Source organism: Atractosteus spatula (assembly GCF_055471065.1).
Source record: "Atractosteus spatula isolate fAtrSpa1 chromosome 10 unlocalized genomic scaffold, fAtrSpa1.hap1 SUPER_10_unloc_3, whole genome shotgun sequence".
NCBI lineage: Eukaryota > Metazoa > Chordata > Actinopteri > Semionotiformes > Lepisosteidae > Atractosteus > Atractosteus spatula.
In genome coordinates this window covers 906,791-924,360 of record NW_028296623.1, presented here as the reverse complement: position 1 = coordinate 924,360, position 17,570 = coordinate 906,791, and the positions used below count along the sequence as shown (strand labels likewise).

Sequence of the window (17,570 nt, the reverse complement as noted above, 5' to 3'; positions counted from 1 at the left end):
AGAGGACACGCTGTTGTACATGGAATGCAAATTGAGCTCCTTGGACATATAAACTGACAGATGGTTTACACTTCTCTCAATATACAGGAGATCCTGTGTCCGAAATCCTGAGGTGCCTTTCTTCCTGTCTTGTCATACAGAATGTATCATTAAGGACAATCACATATGGCTTGATTTTGTTACTGGAAGTATTTATTTCCTTTCTTGGAACAACGTGTTTTTCGAGAAATTCATACAATTTGCGAAATATGAAATACAAATCTTGCTTATGGTGCAGAATAAATACTGCCAGCTGGGAAGAATATGACAGCATTTTTTTTCTTTAACCAAAAACCTGCAAAGGGAGACGTTTTCGTTGTGGAAGGGCAAAACAATACATCTGTTCCGTTTCACAAAATTCACACTTACGAACGGCGCAAGTCGCAGGTGATTCACTCCTCTTGACTAGGTGGCGCTAGGAGGTGCAGTTAAGTTTATATCCGGCTGCAGAAACTCCTCTTTCTCAGCTCCGCTTCTCGATTGTTTTGAAGCCGGGGCCGCGCTAACGAATGACGTCATCACACGGCGCTACACAGCATACCTGTGGGTGCTTGAATGATTTTCTTTCTATAAAGAAGAAAGTTGTTTTTTTAATAACTTCAGTTTCTGAAAACGTAGCATCTTGTCAACTGTGTTTATGCTTGAACAGAGCACAGCCCTGACAACAGAATCTGTGAAGAATAAAAATAAAGAAGCTGTTCTGTTTAAACATCGCAAGTCAGCCTTTGTTTCTGATCGACTCTGAAGAAGGATGGCGGAGTACTTGTTAAATCTGCAAATCCAGCTTGACTCGTTCATGCACGTTTTGCTCAAATCGATCGTGTATGAAGTGTCAGAAGTTTTTGGAAACAGGATGTCTGACTCTGAGAACGAGTTTGAAGACAAACTCCGCAGCGTCTCCCAGGTCCTGGTGAGACGGGCCGTGCTTAAAATCACACAGTGTGTGGAGGACAATGTCGGGAGTGAAATGGCGCAGCTGAAGAAGGAAAACGAGAGCTTGAAGTGGAGATTGCAGCTGTGGGAGGAGGATTCGGGAGCAAGAGGAGATCAGGGTACCCAGACGCTTCCCTGTGAAGTCACTGCAGAAATAAAAGAAGAAATGGACATGAAACTGTTGTCAGGTCAGTGTAGTGACGTGTATGAAGTCAGAGTATGTGTGTGTGTTTAAAACCAGTGTCTATAACTTCCTCACTGGTGAGGTCTGTGTCTGTATTAACTCATCTGGAATATTAATCCACTGTATCTGTATTTATCCCTCTCTCTCTTAGTGCATTGTTTATGTACTGTACTGTGAAGTAAGTCTGTCTGTATTAACCCCTCTCTCAGTGCAGTGTTAATGTACTCTAGTGTCCAGTCAGTGTGTCTGTATTTACCCTACTCTGTCAGTGCAGTGTTAATATGCTGCAATTTCCAGTTTGTCCTTGTCTGTATAAAGTGTTAATGTACTGTAGTGTCTAGTCAGTGTGTCTGTATTAAGCCCTCTCTCTCTCAGTGCAGTGTTCTTGTACTGTAGTGTCCAGTCAGTGTGTCTGTATTACCCCCCCCCCCCTCTCTCAGTGCAGTGTTAATGTACTGTAGTGTCCAGTCAGTGTGACTTTATTAAACCCTCTCTATCTCAGTGTAGTGTTAATGTACTGTAGTGTCCAGTCAGTGTGTCTGTATTAACCCCCCCCCCAGTGCAGTGTTAATGTACTGTAGTGTCTAGTCAGTGTGTCTGTATCAAGCCCTCTCTCTCTCAGTGCAGTGTTCATGTACTGTAGTGTCCAGACAGTGTGTCTGTATTAACCCCCCCTCTCTCAGGGCATTGTAAATGTACTGGAGTGTCCAGTCAGTGTGTCTGTATTAACCCCCCCCCCCCCCCCCCCCTCAGTGCAGTGTTGATGTACTGTAGTGTCCAGTCAGCATGTCTGTATTAACCCCTTTTTCAGTGCAGTGTTAAAGTACTGTAGTGTCCAGTCAGTGTGTCTGTATTAACCCCCCTCTCTCTCAGTACAGTGTTAATGCACTGTAGTGTCCAGTCAGTCAGTGTGTCTGTATTAACCCCTTTCTCTGATTGCAGTGTAGTGTTAATGTACTGGAGTTTCCAGTCAGTGTGCCTGTATGAACCTCTCTCAGTGCAGTGTTAATGTACTGTAGTGTCCAGTCAGTGTGTCCGTATGAACCGCTGGAGAGGTGCGTTCGTGCGGTCGGGGAGGTTGTGGGCTGCAGGAACATCAAGTCGCTTCCCGCATGAATGGAAGGATAGTTATTTTCCTGCAATCTATTGATCTGGCAAATGCCCTGGTGGTAAAGGGGTCGTCCTGGACGGCATCCTTCACCCCGGTGCTGCCGCTCGCGGCCCCAGCTTGGAGGATCACCCTCTCCAATGTGCCTCCGTTCATGAGGAACGAGCTGCTGTAGAGGGAGCTGTCTCGTTACGGACAGGTGGTCTCTCCGATCAGGAGGGTTCCTCCGGGCTGCTGGGCATCTTAAAAAACCCCATGGAAGAGATCAATGTGGATCTTAAATTTCAGATTGACACCTGTGATTATGTTGCATTCGTGACTTCGGAATCGACGAAGTGCTTCAGGTGCGGGAGCGAGGGGCATGTGGTGAAGAATTGCCCAGAGGTGGAGGATGAGATGGGCAGGGAGCCTCAGCCCCAGGGTGCACAGGAGGCCAGGAGACAGCGTCAGGCAGCGGGGAGTGGAGCAGTGCAGGGAGGCAGCAGGGAGGCAGAGCCCACGGCCGGGGTGCAGGAGAGGAGATCGCTGGAGGGGACAGGTGAGCCCAAGCTGGTGGTGTCCCATGCAGGAGAACAGATAGCGAAGAGTGGACCACCTCAGCCCTCAGATGGGAGCTCCCCACACCGGGGAGCAAGATATGAGCGCTGGCGGAGCAGGGGAGCTGCAGAGCCCCGCTGCTCAGGAGAGTCAGGGAGAGAGAGAGCAGGCAGTGACACAGACGGAGGAAAACTCGTCCCAAGTGGCAGCGAAAACTGTAGACACAGTGTGGGGAGGAAATGAATTAACATCCAGAAAAATAGACGATGGTTTTAAGACACCGTGGAGAAAGCGCACTAAACAATCTGTGCAGAGTGCGGTGCAGAAAAAGCACAGCACAGAGAGCTCGGTGGAGGGCGGCTCTGTCGCCGGCCCAGGGGCCGCGAGTGACTCCGACACTGGGAGAGTAAGGACGCGCTGGAGTGTCCTCGCCACTGCCGCCCGGAGCTCCTCGGAGTCCGGGAGCAACGATGACGAGGGAGGCTTCCCAGACTCCTCTCTTGCCTCGGGCTCCTCGGCCCGGCAGAGCTGCAGAGTAGGCTACAGTTTCCAGAGCATCAGGGAGTTCTTAGAGAAGACTAAAGGTAAGAGGGGAACTGTGGTCGAGGACTTTTTTTCCCGACACTGAGCTCTTTGTCCTCTCCACAACGCACCATCTGAAAAGGCTCAGGTGCGAATGACTTCAGCGATCAAGAGAGATGGTGCCTGAAGAGCTTATTGGGTAAGATCAGGGCAGGACCACGGAATGCACCTCAGCACGAATGAGTCCCGTCTCTTACATCACATCACTATCCGTCTGCGTGCTATGTGTCTGTTTGTGTTTTATGTTGTTTCTTTTTTTCTTTTCCGCAAACATGGGCGGCATTAGAATAGGGAGTTTGAACACCAATGGGTGCCGGAGGGCTTTGAAGCGAGCTGCGGTGTTGGAGGTCATCAAAGAAAACAGCCTGCAGGTGACGTTCCTGCAGGAGACCCACACCGACAGCTCCAACATCATTGCCTGGCAGCAGGAGTGGCAGGGGGACATTGTGTACAATCATGGGTCCCCTGTGAGCGCGGGGGTCAAGGTGCTGTGGGGTTCAAGCCCCTCTCTATCACCGTCCATGAGGTTGTGAAAGGTCGCCTGTGACTCATGCGAGTAGTTTACAGGAAGAAAACCTTTGTTTTTATTAACATTTACACATCCACAGATGGCGGAGAGAGGGTCACCTTCTTCAGGGAGCTTGAAAATGCGCTGGTGACCTGCCAGCCTGAAGAACTGGTCTTCCTAGGGGGAGATTTTAACTGCACAGAGAGCAGCACACTGGACAGGAATTATGCAGGAATCACGGAGAGCCACATGGCCTGTCGGCCAGGGAGCTGCGCAGGATCCTTGTCAAATCTGACCTCACTGACATCTGGAGGAGATGTCATGGGGACACGAGGCAGTACACCTGGGCCCAGGTCTGAGGGAACACCCTCTCTCTGGCCAGGCTGGACCGCATCTACTGCCGCAAACATCATTACAGCATCGTCAAGCAGTACTCCCATCTGTCCAGTGGGCCTGTCGGACCACTGTCTCACCATCTGCACAGTCGTCGTCCCATCAGTGAGGTCCCACAGTGCCTACTGGCACTTTAATACCCAACTGCTTGACGATGCTCACTTCTGTGACTGCCTCGTGTTCTTCTGGTAGCAGTGGAGGAGTCAGAAAGCCCACTTTGTCTCCCTGAGGCAGTAGTGGGATATTGGGAAGGTGCAGATTCGCCAGTTCTGCCAGCAGTACACTGGAATTGTCACGAGAGGTATCTGTGAGTCCATGAAGGCTCTGGAGAGAGACATTCTGGAGCTCCACCAGGCTCTGGAGTGTTGTGCAGACAGGAGGCTAATTGATAACCTCCACACTGAAAAAGAATCACTCATTGGCCTTCTGGACACAAAAGTACAAGGAGCTCTAATAAAATCTAGGGTTCAGAGTGCATCACAGGTAGACGCCCCGACTCGCTACTTCTTTGGCCTAGGGAAGAAACCGGGCCAGAGCAGGCAGAACCTCTGCCTGCGCTCGGAGACAGGGCAGGAGCTGTACGAGGCCGGGCAGATCCAGGAGAGGACCGTGCAGTTCTACAAGACGCTCTTCTCCAGCGAGACAAGTGAGGACTCGGTCTGCACACGCAGGTTCCTTGAAGACCTTCCACAGGTCCCCGAAGAGGAGGGGACATGGCCGGCGAGGCCTCTATCCCTGGAGGAGCTCTCCACTGCACTCAGTGTCTTGAGTAATGGTATGACCCCTGGCCTTGATGGCTTGGCGGCCAAATTCTACTGTGCCTTCTGGGCCGTGCTGGGATCTGACCTGCTGGATGTGTTCTCGGAAAATCTGGAGCACGGGGACCTGCCACTGAGCTACAGGAGAGCCGTTGTCACCCTGCTGCCTAAGAAAGGGGACCTGTGTGACATTAAGAACTGGAGACCTGTTGCCCTGCTGTGTGTGGATTATAAAATCCTGTCCAAAGCTCTGGCCAACAGGCTGAGGGTGGTGCTGGGATCAGTGGTGCACTCCGAACAATCGTACTGTGTGCCCAGAAGGTCAATCTCTGATAATATATTTCTGATTCGAGATGTTGTGGCCACCTCCAGACTATTGGGTTTAGATACTGGTCTCATTTCGTTAGACCAGGAAAAGGCCTTTGATAGGGTTGAACATCAGTATTTGTGGAGAACCATGAGGTGTTTCGGATTCAGCTCTGTCTTTGTTGCCATGATTCAGGTGCTGTACAGTGACATCTTCAGTGTGCTAAAGGTCAACGGAGGGCTGAGTGCTCCGTTTCCAGTGCGGAGGGGGGTCAGGCAGGGCTGTGCACTCTCAGGAATGCTCTACTCCCTTGCCATTGAACCTCTGCTACATCAGCTGCGCCGGGTCATCAAGAGGCTGTCCATCCCGGGCTGCCCCGATTCTACTGTCAAGATGTTGGCATACGCTGATGACATCATGGTCGTGGTTGGAGGAGAACAGGATGTCAGGGCGCTACAGACAACTTTGAATGATTTCCAGTGGCTATCATCAGCCAAAGTAAACTGGGCCAAGAGTAGCGCCCTACTCCTGGGAGAGTGGAGCGAGACGGGTCCCCTAGTCTTGCCAGAGAGGTTCAGCTGGACTCAAATACCTGGGGTTGTACCTGGGGGACAAGGCCAGTGTGAGGAAGAACTGGGAGTGGCTCCTCGAAAAAGTGAAAGGTCCCCTGGATCGCTGGCGCTGGCTGCTCCCCCAGACCTCCTACAGAGGCCGGGTTCTGATTGTCAACACCCTGGTGGCTTCAATGTTGTGGCATTGCCTGCTGTGCCTGGAGCCACCAGCTGGACTGATCGAGGAGCTGCAGGCCATGCTTCTCGACTTCTTCTGGGATGGACTGCACTGGCTGTGGAGGGGTGTCCTCTATTTGCCCAGAGAGGACGGAGGACAAGGACTCGTTGACATCCGGAGCCGGGTGGACGCCTTTCGTATGCAGGCAGTACAGAAGCTGCTGTATGGCCCGGCCTCGCTGTCCTGGAGGGAGCTGACCTTCACCCTGTTGCGTCTAGCAGGACACCTCGGGATCGACTCTGTTCTCTTCCTGATGGACACCAGCAGGGTTGACCTGTCTCCACTGCAGCCTTTCCAGCGTAGTCTCCTGAAAGCCTGGCGGCATCTGAACGTGCGGAGAGAGGAGGAGCGGCCCAGTCTATACTGGACACTCTGAGAGCCACTAGTACACAATCCGTGAATGGACACAGAACTGGGCCGCTCCTTGGACTTTACCGGCAGACTGGTCCGCGCCAACGTCACACAACTCCATCACCTGCTTGACGTGGATCAGGACTGCTGGCGCAGCATGGAGTGGGCATGTGACGCTCTGGGACTACACTCGCGGCGGTGTGTGGACGGGTTTCTTAGTCAGCTTTGCTCTGCTCTGCTCTGCTCTGCCTCTTGAGGAGATGCTGCTAGTCCAGGGTCTGTTTGAGGAACGCCACCTTCCAACCACACAGCCTCCTTTCCCTGGTCTGCTAGTGTCTCCTGCACTCAGTCCCGGGCCGACAGGATCTCTCCTTGAGTCCCTTGCTTCAAAGTAGAGGTCTCTGGCTGGTGTTGAGGGGAAGTGTCTGTATAGACTAGTTGTAACATCTAGACACCAGGCCCAGCTGTCTGCACTCCTTGACACTCCCTGGAGGGCTCGTCTGGGGGTGCCAGATGGTGTCCGGCCTGCCTGGGGTAGCCTCTACAGATTTCCCCTCAACAAGAGGGGCCTGTCCCTTCTGCGCTCAGAGGGAGACGGTGTTCCACTACTACAGTGCCTGCCCCCACCTGTCGCCCATGTTTGCCGTGTTGATTTGGCTCTTCATCAACCTTGGCCTGGCCTTCAATTACATTATTTTCATGTTCGGGGTGGGTCATACGAAAAAACAAAAAACTCAGACCCTCCTCGCCAACTTTCTACTGGGCCAGGCCAAACTCACCATCTACAAGACTCTGAAAAATAAGATCTCTGGTTCCGGGTCTGTAGACTTGGTGAGGATGTTTGAAGGGTTGGTGAAGAGCAGGATGTCGTTAAAATATATGTTTTATATTATCTCATAATGACTGTGGAACATTTGAAAAGCGTTGGTGTTTCGGAAACGTGCAGGATTGTGAATAAAAAATTAATATTCCAATTATGATTTTATTTTAATAGTTCTTAAGGTGGGGTTCTAAGAATCAAGATTCATACTTTGTTTATTTTTTCTGTCAATAAAGATTGATTGAACACTCTCTCAGTGTAGTGTTAATGTGCTGTAGTGTCCAGTCAGTGTGTTTGTATTAACCCCCCCCCCCTCAGTGCAGTGTTACAAAGTACTGTAGTGTCCAGTCAGTATGTATGTATTAACCCCCCTCTCTCTCAGTGCAGTGTTAATGTACTGTATTGTCCAGTCAGTGTGTCTGTATTAACCCCTCTCTCTCAGTGCAGTGTTAATATATTGTAGTGTGCAGTCAGTGTGTGTGAATCAACCCCTCTCTCTCTCAGTGCAGTGTTAATATACTGGAGTGTCCAGTCAGTGTGTCTGTATTAACCCCCCTCTCTCTCAGTGCAGTGTTAATATATTGTAGTGTCCAGTCAGTATGTATGTATTAACCCCCCTCTCTCTCAGTGCAGTGTTAATGTACTGTATTGTCCAGTCAGTGTGTTTGTATTAACCCCTCTCTGTCTCAGTGTAGTTTTAATGTACTGTAGTGTCCAGTCAGTGTTTATGTATTAACCCACCTCTCTCCGTGCAGTTTTAAAGTACTATAATATGCAGTCAGTGTGTCTGTATTAATAGGCTGGGCAAACGATTTTTATTTTTTTTAAAAGAAATAAAAAATGAGATATAATGATGTGTTCCTGCTTAACTTAGACATCGCACGACTTTAAAACCTATAAAAACGGGTTTCGAGAGTTAAAAAACACTTTTTATGCGCGAAAAATGGGTGATTTTTCTTCCTCGTGATCAGCTCAGAATCTTTGTGTACGCTGTAAGGTTTTTACTTCTTAATTAAATGTTTAAAATACACGAATTTCATAAAGACAACACACGTTTCGAAGAGAAAAAATCCCATTCTTTTCTCTTCCTAGTGTGTGAAACTGATCAGCAGGTCTTTTTTTCCCAATCAGAGGCTCTGAAAACAGCGTACCGCCCACTGCGCTCCGTCAGAGAGGGGCGCGGCGCTCCGCAGTACAGAGCGAGCGTTCTGCTGCTTGGAGCGCTTATGGCACCAATCGCGTCTGCACTTATAACTTAGTTTTTAAAATAATCAAGCAATATGAACCATCTCTTTTTACTTTTAAATCCCTTAATTATCATTAAGCACAGCTTTCTCACCACTTAGACTACTTTTTGATACCATCCTTAGACAAAGCAGAAACTTGTTGTTCTGTCTAATGACATTACAAGTGGAAAGATTTTAATCGTCTTTAATTTTGTTACACATTTTAGAAACGTTTCATCCATACAAACACCACAAAACTATTCTCGATTGTATTTCTGAATGGTATGTTACACTTAGTTCACTGTTTTAAATACATCTAATTAAGAAAGTTAGGTGTTAGCATAAACTATTAGCAATCAATAATATTAAATTTAGCACTGTAATAATATTATTGCACTTTCCCCCGCATCTTGTAAAAATATATTTTCATTGTTCAAATATACATTAAATCTGACTATCATATAATAAGTTAAATACGAAACTAAAGAAAAAATAGGGTTAAATATAATTCAAAATATTTTGCTAACAATGTTAACTGTTTATGAATAATAAAATGTATTAACTAAGGAGTAGGATGGCACAGTTGTTAGTATGCTTTTTGTTTTGTTTCTTTTTCATAAATACAACAGTAGTGCCTGATGTCTCAGTGGCTTTCAAAATTAAATTATGCATGCAAACCTGTGAACTAGAAAGATAACTAAGATATCCATCCATTTATAATGGTGGCGAAGTGGTTAGCATTGCTATTTTGCAGCACTGGGGTCCTAGGTTCAATTCCTGCCATCCTGTGTGTGTGGGGTTTGCATGTTCTCTCTGGGTTACATGGTTTTTCTCCATATGTGTGATATGACTCCCTCTCGCACTCCAAAACATACTGGTAAGTTAATTGGTTTATGGGAAAACTGACCCTGGTATGTGTGTGTTTGTGTCTGTCTGTCCTGTGATGGACTGGTGCGTCCAGGGTGTATTCTGCCTTGTGTCCGTTGCTTACTGGGATAGGCTCCAAATCCTCTGTACTGGATAAAGAGATTAGAAATGGATGGAAGTAAAGGCACTGTGTGGATGGAACTATACACAGTGTTAGAAACCCACTATGAAATGGCAGCATCTCACTGAGAATAAAATATTTTATAGTGCTGGCTTAAGGAAACAGCCTTTCCACCTCTCTTGCACATCAGTATCCATACCTAGTTATTTAAACAAATTGCCTCTAATTATAAACATCTTAATATGCTGGCTCTGTGGATCCGCATCAGCTATGTTTGCCCATTCCTTCAATTCATGTGCATCCAACACACAGTTCAATGCTAGCAACTACACAAAATCTAAAATACAATCCTCATTTCAGTATCTATGTAAACATACAGTCTGTTAACTTCATCATCTTCATCAAAAGTATGCCTAACCCCATTAGGAAGTGTTCTTGTTATCAGTGTATTCCCCAGCTTTCCTAAAATTATCTTCTTCTTACCAACATCTCTAGTATTTTATCCTGCAATAACTCAGCCAACACTTAAATCTCCAAAAGCTGCTTGTGTTAATTTCTTTAAATCACAAATATCATGTGTAAATACTGGCCATGTAATACTCTGCATTGTGGAATAATAGTTTATTTTAAAGGGAACTAGAGAAATCAAGAAAGGCTTTTTTTCTAGAATTAATAAATGCACATCCTGTTCACTGGGGAAATTAAATCCACACTGAGCAATCTTCAATATGTTCAGAATATGACAGCGAAAATCCTATCAGGGATGCATTACACCTGTTTTCAAGTCCTTGCACTGGTTACCTATCAGGTTTCGAGTCAACTTCAAAATCCTCATCCTCATTCAGTACTTACAGTATATGGCTTATTATCTGTCTACTCCCCACCTTTGTCCGTCTGACTCTGGTCTTCTAGCTGTCCTCAAGAACATCTACATTCTGTGGGTGACAGGGTCTTCTCTAGCTGCACCCCAGAGCTCTCAATTTGTATTCCCAGTGATATCAGTCACGTACCCTTTACTTTGTAATCTGTGGTCCTTTTATCTGTTTTTACATCTACTGTATTGCTTTGAGATGCCACTTTTAAAGGTGGTATATAAAATAAAGTTTTTTATTATTATTATAGAGAAACATGATCAGATTTTCCCTGGTTCAGAAAAAAAGATCTAAAGTATACTAGTTTGTCACTCTTCTCATTCCCTTTGCTAAATTACTTTTCATACTAATCTGATCAATCTAACTGCCTGTTTTCTGTGCTTTCTCTATCCTGCTAGATTTGCAATTATTCTGAAAATTTTCTTCTTGAAATAACTCATTTCTAAATACCTTTTTTCACTGTTAACATCTTGCAGCAACTCTGCGACAAAATATACACTTGGCTCAACCTGACAGTTCATCCTGCTACCAACATTGAATAAAAAAAATCTTAAGATTTCTATATTTATGTCTTTATTTAGTGGTTTCATTAGTGACAAAGGCTAAACTTTCTTGGAAAAGATTATTTTATGTGTTGTGGAAAAAAAACTGACTTGCTTTAACAAAATATGTTTACAAATCCTTTCACCTGGCAATCTACCTGAATGCCCAACTATCTGAGAAGCCCTCCATGAAACCATGGTTGCTATTAATTCATTTAGGGCTCACTGACAGAATTGCTGTTTTTTATGCATGCTAATTTTCTGATTCCTCACTCTGTTTCATGTTTATAGATAAGACTATTGATCGCGAAGGGAAATTGATGTACATGTTCATGTACATGATGAACATGTTTGCATGTTCTTTTGTAACATACACCTTTTTGTGATTTTTTTGTATATCTAAGCAAGTGTTCCTGCATCCCTCTTCTGCACTATAGTCATGGCTTTTTTTCTGTTTGCTTATTTCAAAGCAACATCTCCTCCATTTCTAAAACTTTTTGCTCGTGCATTTTTGTAGTTTTTACACCTTTAGCACTTTAACGTCCTGAATTTTCATTTGCCTTAATTTGTAGAATGAATTTGAGTTTTAGCCTTAAAAAGCTTAAGTTTTCACTATCTTTTGTTTCTTGTCCTACAACTGTTATTATTGATCACCGAATTATTGTACTTAACATGACTTCATTCACCCTTTCCTGAACGTTTATGACAGGCAGAGAGAGTGCTGTTTCTGGTGCGATCTTTTGCAGCTGACATTTCAGTTGTCAGAAAGGATTTATTTGCTCTGTATTTCCTACATTGCTTTGTCGAGATTTTAACTTTATATTTAGGCTCAGATTTCAACTATAAATCGTACAGTAATTAATAGCAGTAAATACTGATGTTTTGCTCCCTCTTACCACAAAAATATACATGTTTTATAGCTGGGATGAACTTTATTTCGTACGCGTAGCTACTACGGCTAGGACACGGAACAGTTAAAGATGGCGGCAAATCACGGACCCAGAGGGGGGGGGGGGGGCGTCATCTCGCCTCCATAACTAAAATGCCAAATAGGAGTGGCTTAAGCGACATACACAGTCGTGTAACTGACAGTTTGAGGTAGCCTATCGTGTAAATTTCGCTTTGTTGCTGATAGGTTAAGCTTTCGAAACTCTGCCCCAAAGTCATGTGACTGATTTTTCGCCCTGTTTCGTTGGTTAAACGCAATGATCACAAGCACCACCATGGTAACTGGGATGTGTAGTTTTTAATTCCATTTGAATTATAACTGTACGTACTGTCTTCATATTTGGCCAGGGCTTTAAAGAGAAGGCGCGCCAAAAAATTTTGGTGCCGTCGTCTCCGCTTTAAATGTACCCCCGTGCTGGAAGAATTTGACCTCGGAACGTTTGCCCAGCCTAGTATTAATCCCTCTCTTTCTCAATGCAGTGTTAATGTACTGTAGTGTCCAGTCAGCATGTCTGTATTAACCTGTCACTCAGTGCAGTGTTAATGTTCTGTAGTGTCCAGTCAGTGTGTCTGTATTAACCGCTCTTTCTCAGTGCAGTGCTAATGTACTGTAGTGTCCTGTCTGTCAGTCTGTCTGTATTTACCCCCCTTCTCTGAGCAGTCCACGGCTGTATAAATGCCTCCGTCTCAGTGCAGTGTTAAAGTACTGTAGTGTCCAGTCGGTGTGTCTGTATGAACCCCTCTCTTAGTGCAGTGTTAATGTACTGTAGTGTCCAGTCAGTGTGTCTGTATGAACCCCTCTCTTAGTGCAGTGTTAATGTACTGTAGTGTCCAGTCAGTGTGTCTGTATGAACCCCTCTCTTAGTGCAGTGTTAATGTACTGTAGTGTCCAGTCAGTGTGTCTGTATTAACCCCTTTCTCTCTCAGTGCAGTGTTAATGTACTGTAGTGTCCAGTCAGCATGTCTATATTAACCCCTTTCAGTGCAGTGCTAATATGCTGCAGTGTCCAGTCAATGTGTCTGTATTTACCCATCTCTGTCAGTGCAGTGTTAATATGCTGTAATTTCCAGTTTGTCTAGTGCAAGTATTCACATTACTCCTATCCTGGAGTCCTTGCACTGGCTTCCTGTCAAGTTTCGTGATGCTTAACAATCCTCCTGCTTACCTATAAGGCTCTCTATGGCTTGGCACCTCAGGACCTGTCTGAGTTATCGCCCTACTCCCCACCGCACAACCTTCGCTCTTCTAATTGTGTTCAACTATTTGTCCCCCAGTCCTTCTACACTCTATGGGTGACATGGCCTTCTCCTGTTTTGCCCCAAGCTCTAGAACTTTCTCCCCAAGGATATCAGAGTCACTTTCTCTAAGCTTCTTCAAATCCAGACTCAAAACCTTCTTCTTCAGAAGAGCCTTTATTTATCTGTTCTTTACCCCTCTGCTCCTACTGGACTACTGGACTGACTCGTCTAACTATAATCTCATCATGGTTATATTGTGTATTTTTTGTTGTTGGCCTTCTGTAAAGTGCTTTGAGAAGCCACCTTTAAAGGTGCTATATAAAATAAAGTTTATTATTATTATAAAGTTCTTGTTTCCTTTTCCTGTATTTACAGGCACAGAGACCAGTGCTCTCTCTGACGCTGGGGAAATGGCTCCTCTTGAACAGCAGCACAGTGAGGAGGAGTGGGGCTCCAGTTTGGTGCAGGAGAGAGAGCTCACTGTCGCAGAAGGGAAAGAGACACTCAGTGAGCAGCACACAGAGAGCAGACAGAGTGTCAAGGATCTGGACTCTGTGCCCATGATGAAGACAGAGCCTGAGAGTGAGACACCTGGGCTCTTAGTATGTGATGATTTTATAGAGAAGATTAATAATCTGGACTCGAACAATATTACACAAGGTTGCAATGAACTGGGCTGTGTCTCTGTACGAGAGCACAGTGAAGAACTGGCTGTTTTAAATCTTACAGAACAGGACATGAAGTCCAAGTTGATTGACGCTGCAGAGCAGCAGACTGATGTACCTGGTGAAGAGAACAGTACTGAGTCACAGCACACAGAGAGGAGTCAGTACAGGGAGGAGCAACAGCAGCTCCTACAGGGCTTGATAATTAGGCCTTGTTCTGTTCAAGTGGAGAGACTGTCATTGCAGAGTCTCAAACAATCATATGATCCCTTAGTATCTGATGGCTTTACACACAGGTTTAATAATCTGGTTACTGAGAAAATTGTTAAAAGTTTTAATGAACTGGAGAGTAGGTCTGTTCTTGGGCAAAGAGGGGAACAACTGAATGAACTAGACAGTTTTAGTCTCAGAGAGCTGGAGAAGGAGCCCCGGATGATTCACACTGCTGAGCAGCACACTGAAGGACATGGTGGAGAAAACAAATCTCAGCACACAGAGCAAGACCATTCCATGGAGCATTGGCAGAATAAGAGACCCCAGTACAATCAGAGGATGAGGAAGAATCACTCAAGGCCTTGCTCAGATGGAGTGGACAAACTGCCATTATGGCACAGGGAGGAGCAGCGTTTCTGTTATTCTAGCACTTCAAAGCCCTATCAGCACCTTCACACAGGAGAGAGACCATTCAGCTGCAGTCAGTGTGGGAAGAGTTTTATTCAGTCAAGTGACTTTAAAAGACACCAGCGTATTCACACGGGAGAGAGACCTTTCAGATGTAGTCATTGTGGGAAGAGTTTTAGTCACTTGCACCTCTTAAAACAACATCAGCACATTCACACAGGAGAGAGACCGTTCAGCTGCAGTCAGTGTGGGAAGACTTTTAGTCAGTCAAGTAATTTAATAACCCACCAGCGCATTCACACAGGAGAGAGACCATTCAGCTGCAGTCAGTGTGGGAAGAGTTTTAGTCAGTCAAGTAGCTTAATAGCCCACCGGCGCATTCACACAGGAGAGAGAGCATTCAGTTGCAGTCAGTGTGGGAAGAGTTTTAGTCTGAAAAGCCACTTACAATCACACCAGCGCATTCACACAGGAGAGAGACCATTCAGCTGCAGTCAGTGTGGAAAGAGTTTTAGTCGGTCAAGTAGCTTAATAACCCACCAGCGCATTCACACAGGAGAGAGACCATTCAGCTGTGGTCAGTGTGGGAAGAGTTTTAGTCAGTCAAGTAGCTTAATAGCCCACCAGCGCATTCACACAGGAGAGAGACCGTTCAGCTGCAGTCAGTGTGGGAAGAGTTTTATTCAATCGCATGACTTAAAAAAGCACCAGCGCATTCACACAGGAGAGAGACCATTCAGCTGCAGTCAGTGTGGGAAGAGTTTTATTCAATCACATGACTTAAAAAAGCACCAGCACATTCACACCGGAGAGAGATCGTTCAGCTGCAGTCAGTGTGGGAAGAGTTTTAGTCGGTCAAGTAGCTTAATAACCCACCAGCACATTCACACAGGAGAGAGACCATTCAGCTGCAGTCAGTGTGGGAAGAGTTTTAGTCAGTCACGTAGCTTAAAAGCCCACCAGCGCATTCACACAGGAGAGAGACCGTTCATCTGCAGTCGGTGTGGGAAGAGTTTTATTCAATCGCATGACTTAAAAAAGCACCAGCGCATTCACACAGGAGACAGACCATTCAGCTACAGTCAGTGTGGGAAGAGTTCCAGTCAGGTGACTTAAAAACACCAATTTAGTCACCAGGTTTTTTATTTAATCATAGTCTAAGTCAAGTCAACTAAAATGTCTTTTAGTTCAAGTGGGTAGGTGCGTCAGCATGTGACATCCGAAGAAGGCTCCACAGCCGAGACATTTATTTTCTTCTCTTTTCAGCATGGAACAAACCTTTACTTGTTCCCAAAATGTCTATTAGTCATAGTCACTTTGTAGTCACCCAATTTTGAGTTCGTCTGGTCAGTTAAATTTTGACTATACTCTTATTTACAGTTGACTAAAACAGAAATAGTTCTTGTCACAGAGTTTAATTTATGTGGATAAGAGAGCATATATATCAAATACAAGAAATATTTATGCAATAAAGGGTAAATAATAAAGAATAAGATACTGTATGAATCTCTTTTAATAAGAAAATCTATTTTGGCACCATTAGTAATACTTCAATTTTTTTTTCAATGCAACTGCAGACAGGACAAGCTATATATACAGTGCCTTCAGAAAGTACTCACACCCCATTGTTTATTTCTCATTCTGCTGTGTTGCAAAGTCAAATTAAATCATATTTGAATGTTTTTCTCCACTCCTGTAGAAGCAATTCTCTATAATGTTCAAATGAAATTAAGTATTTATAATTCTGAAGACATCTATTAAAAATAAAAATGGAAAATTACTTAATTGATAAGTATTCACTCCCTTTGTTTCAACAACCTAATTTGGGTCAATTATCTTGAGAGATCACATTAAATACATTAACAAGGTACACCTGTGTTCATTTCAAATTCACCGGTGTTCAATTGCTTGATTGCACAATAGATATCACTGACTGTGAGGTCTCACTGAAACAGCAGATCAGATCAGTCCTGCTGTCATGAAGACCAAGGAGCTACCTTTGGAACTTTGAGATGAAGTTGTTAGACTGAGAGAGTTGCAGAGCTTTTTGGCTGAAATGGGAGAAACTGCAGACACAAACAATCTCTTGTAATACAATACTTTTGTAAATGAGAAATGTAAACCTTTCATTTTGAAAAGCAAATGTTCTTGAATAAAAAATATTTTGATTCATAAATGTGTTGAATTTAGTGTTCTTAAAACGAGGAAAAAAATGTTAAAATGTGGAGGTGTAATGGGAACAAAATGCGACAAAATTCCAGTGGGTGAATACTTTCTGAAGGCACTGTATATACACTCATCTACTGTGACAAGACCCTGCTGACACTACCCTGACTCAGGTAATTCACACGCACAAAAACACAAGACAAAAGGCATTTTAAGGTCAAGCAGGATTTAACACAACAGAGTGTAGAAGAAGCTACACCACTTCATAACCCTGCTTCACAACAACTAACACTCATCTTCTAACTCTGCTGGTATTCTCAAGCTAACCCTGTCAGCCTGTTGAAGGTGTAACTGACAGGTATCACATGATGCACAGTTTATATGCACATCCTATTCACTCCTGGAAAGATACCAGTGTGCAGCATTAATGTATCAGCTACTACCAGAAATATTTGTTTATGGATAATGTCATAATGCATTTATTTTACATTTTTAGAGAGTGAGACTGCATGGAGGAATAAAGATTTCATGATACTATTACTGTTACACCTGTAGCGGGAAGGCTTATTAATATACAGGAATTAAGTTTTGCGCTCTCTTGCCAGTGAGGCCCCATCTCTCTCTTCATCTCTGTGGTGCAGCCACAGATAAGCTATTCATGCAGGCTGATTTAAGGTTTCTTTGATAAGGGACAGCTCCCAAATGGGGATGCACTTAGCTAAGCCTGGCTATCATGATCAATGGTCATCCATTGGCGCCTATCTGTCTAGGGAGTGCCAGATGGACATCTGGACTGCATTCCTAAGTGTCAGGGGTGAGTTACTCACATCTCACCTTGATCAACCAATCAGGAACTGGTAGGGCCGAGTAACCCACGTGGGTCTCTGATGCCCATTAAACTTTCAGCCAATGAACGACCTGAAGTTCCTTCAGGTAAAAACAGGCAACACAGAGGGCCTGAAGAAGAATTCCAAAAAGAACAATTCCAGGGGTA

At 44.8% G+C, this 17,570-nt stretch overlaps 1 protein-coding gene across 1 annotated transcript; it reads left to right on the top strand.

Annotated features, from left to right (window-relative positions):
• Positions 1-790: 790 nt before the first annotated feature.
• On the top strand, positions 791-16,579 carry LOC148812379 (uncharacterized). Its single transcript, XM_088908638.1, has 2 exons — positions 791-1,160; positions 13,500-16,579. The coding sequence occupies exons 1-2, from the start codon at positions 791-793 to the stop codon at positions 15,524-15,526; spliced, it is 2,397 nt and encodes a 798-aa protein (XP_088764764.1). The 3' UTR covers positions 15,527-16,579.
• Positions 16,580-17,570: the final 991 nt, after the last annotated feature.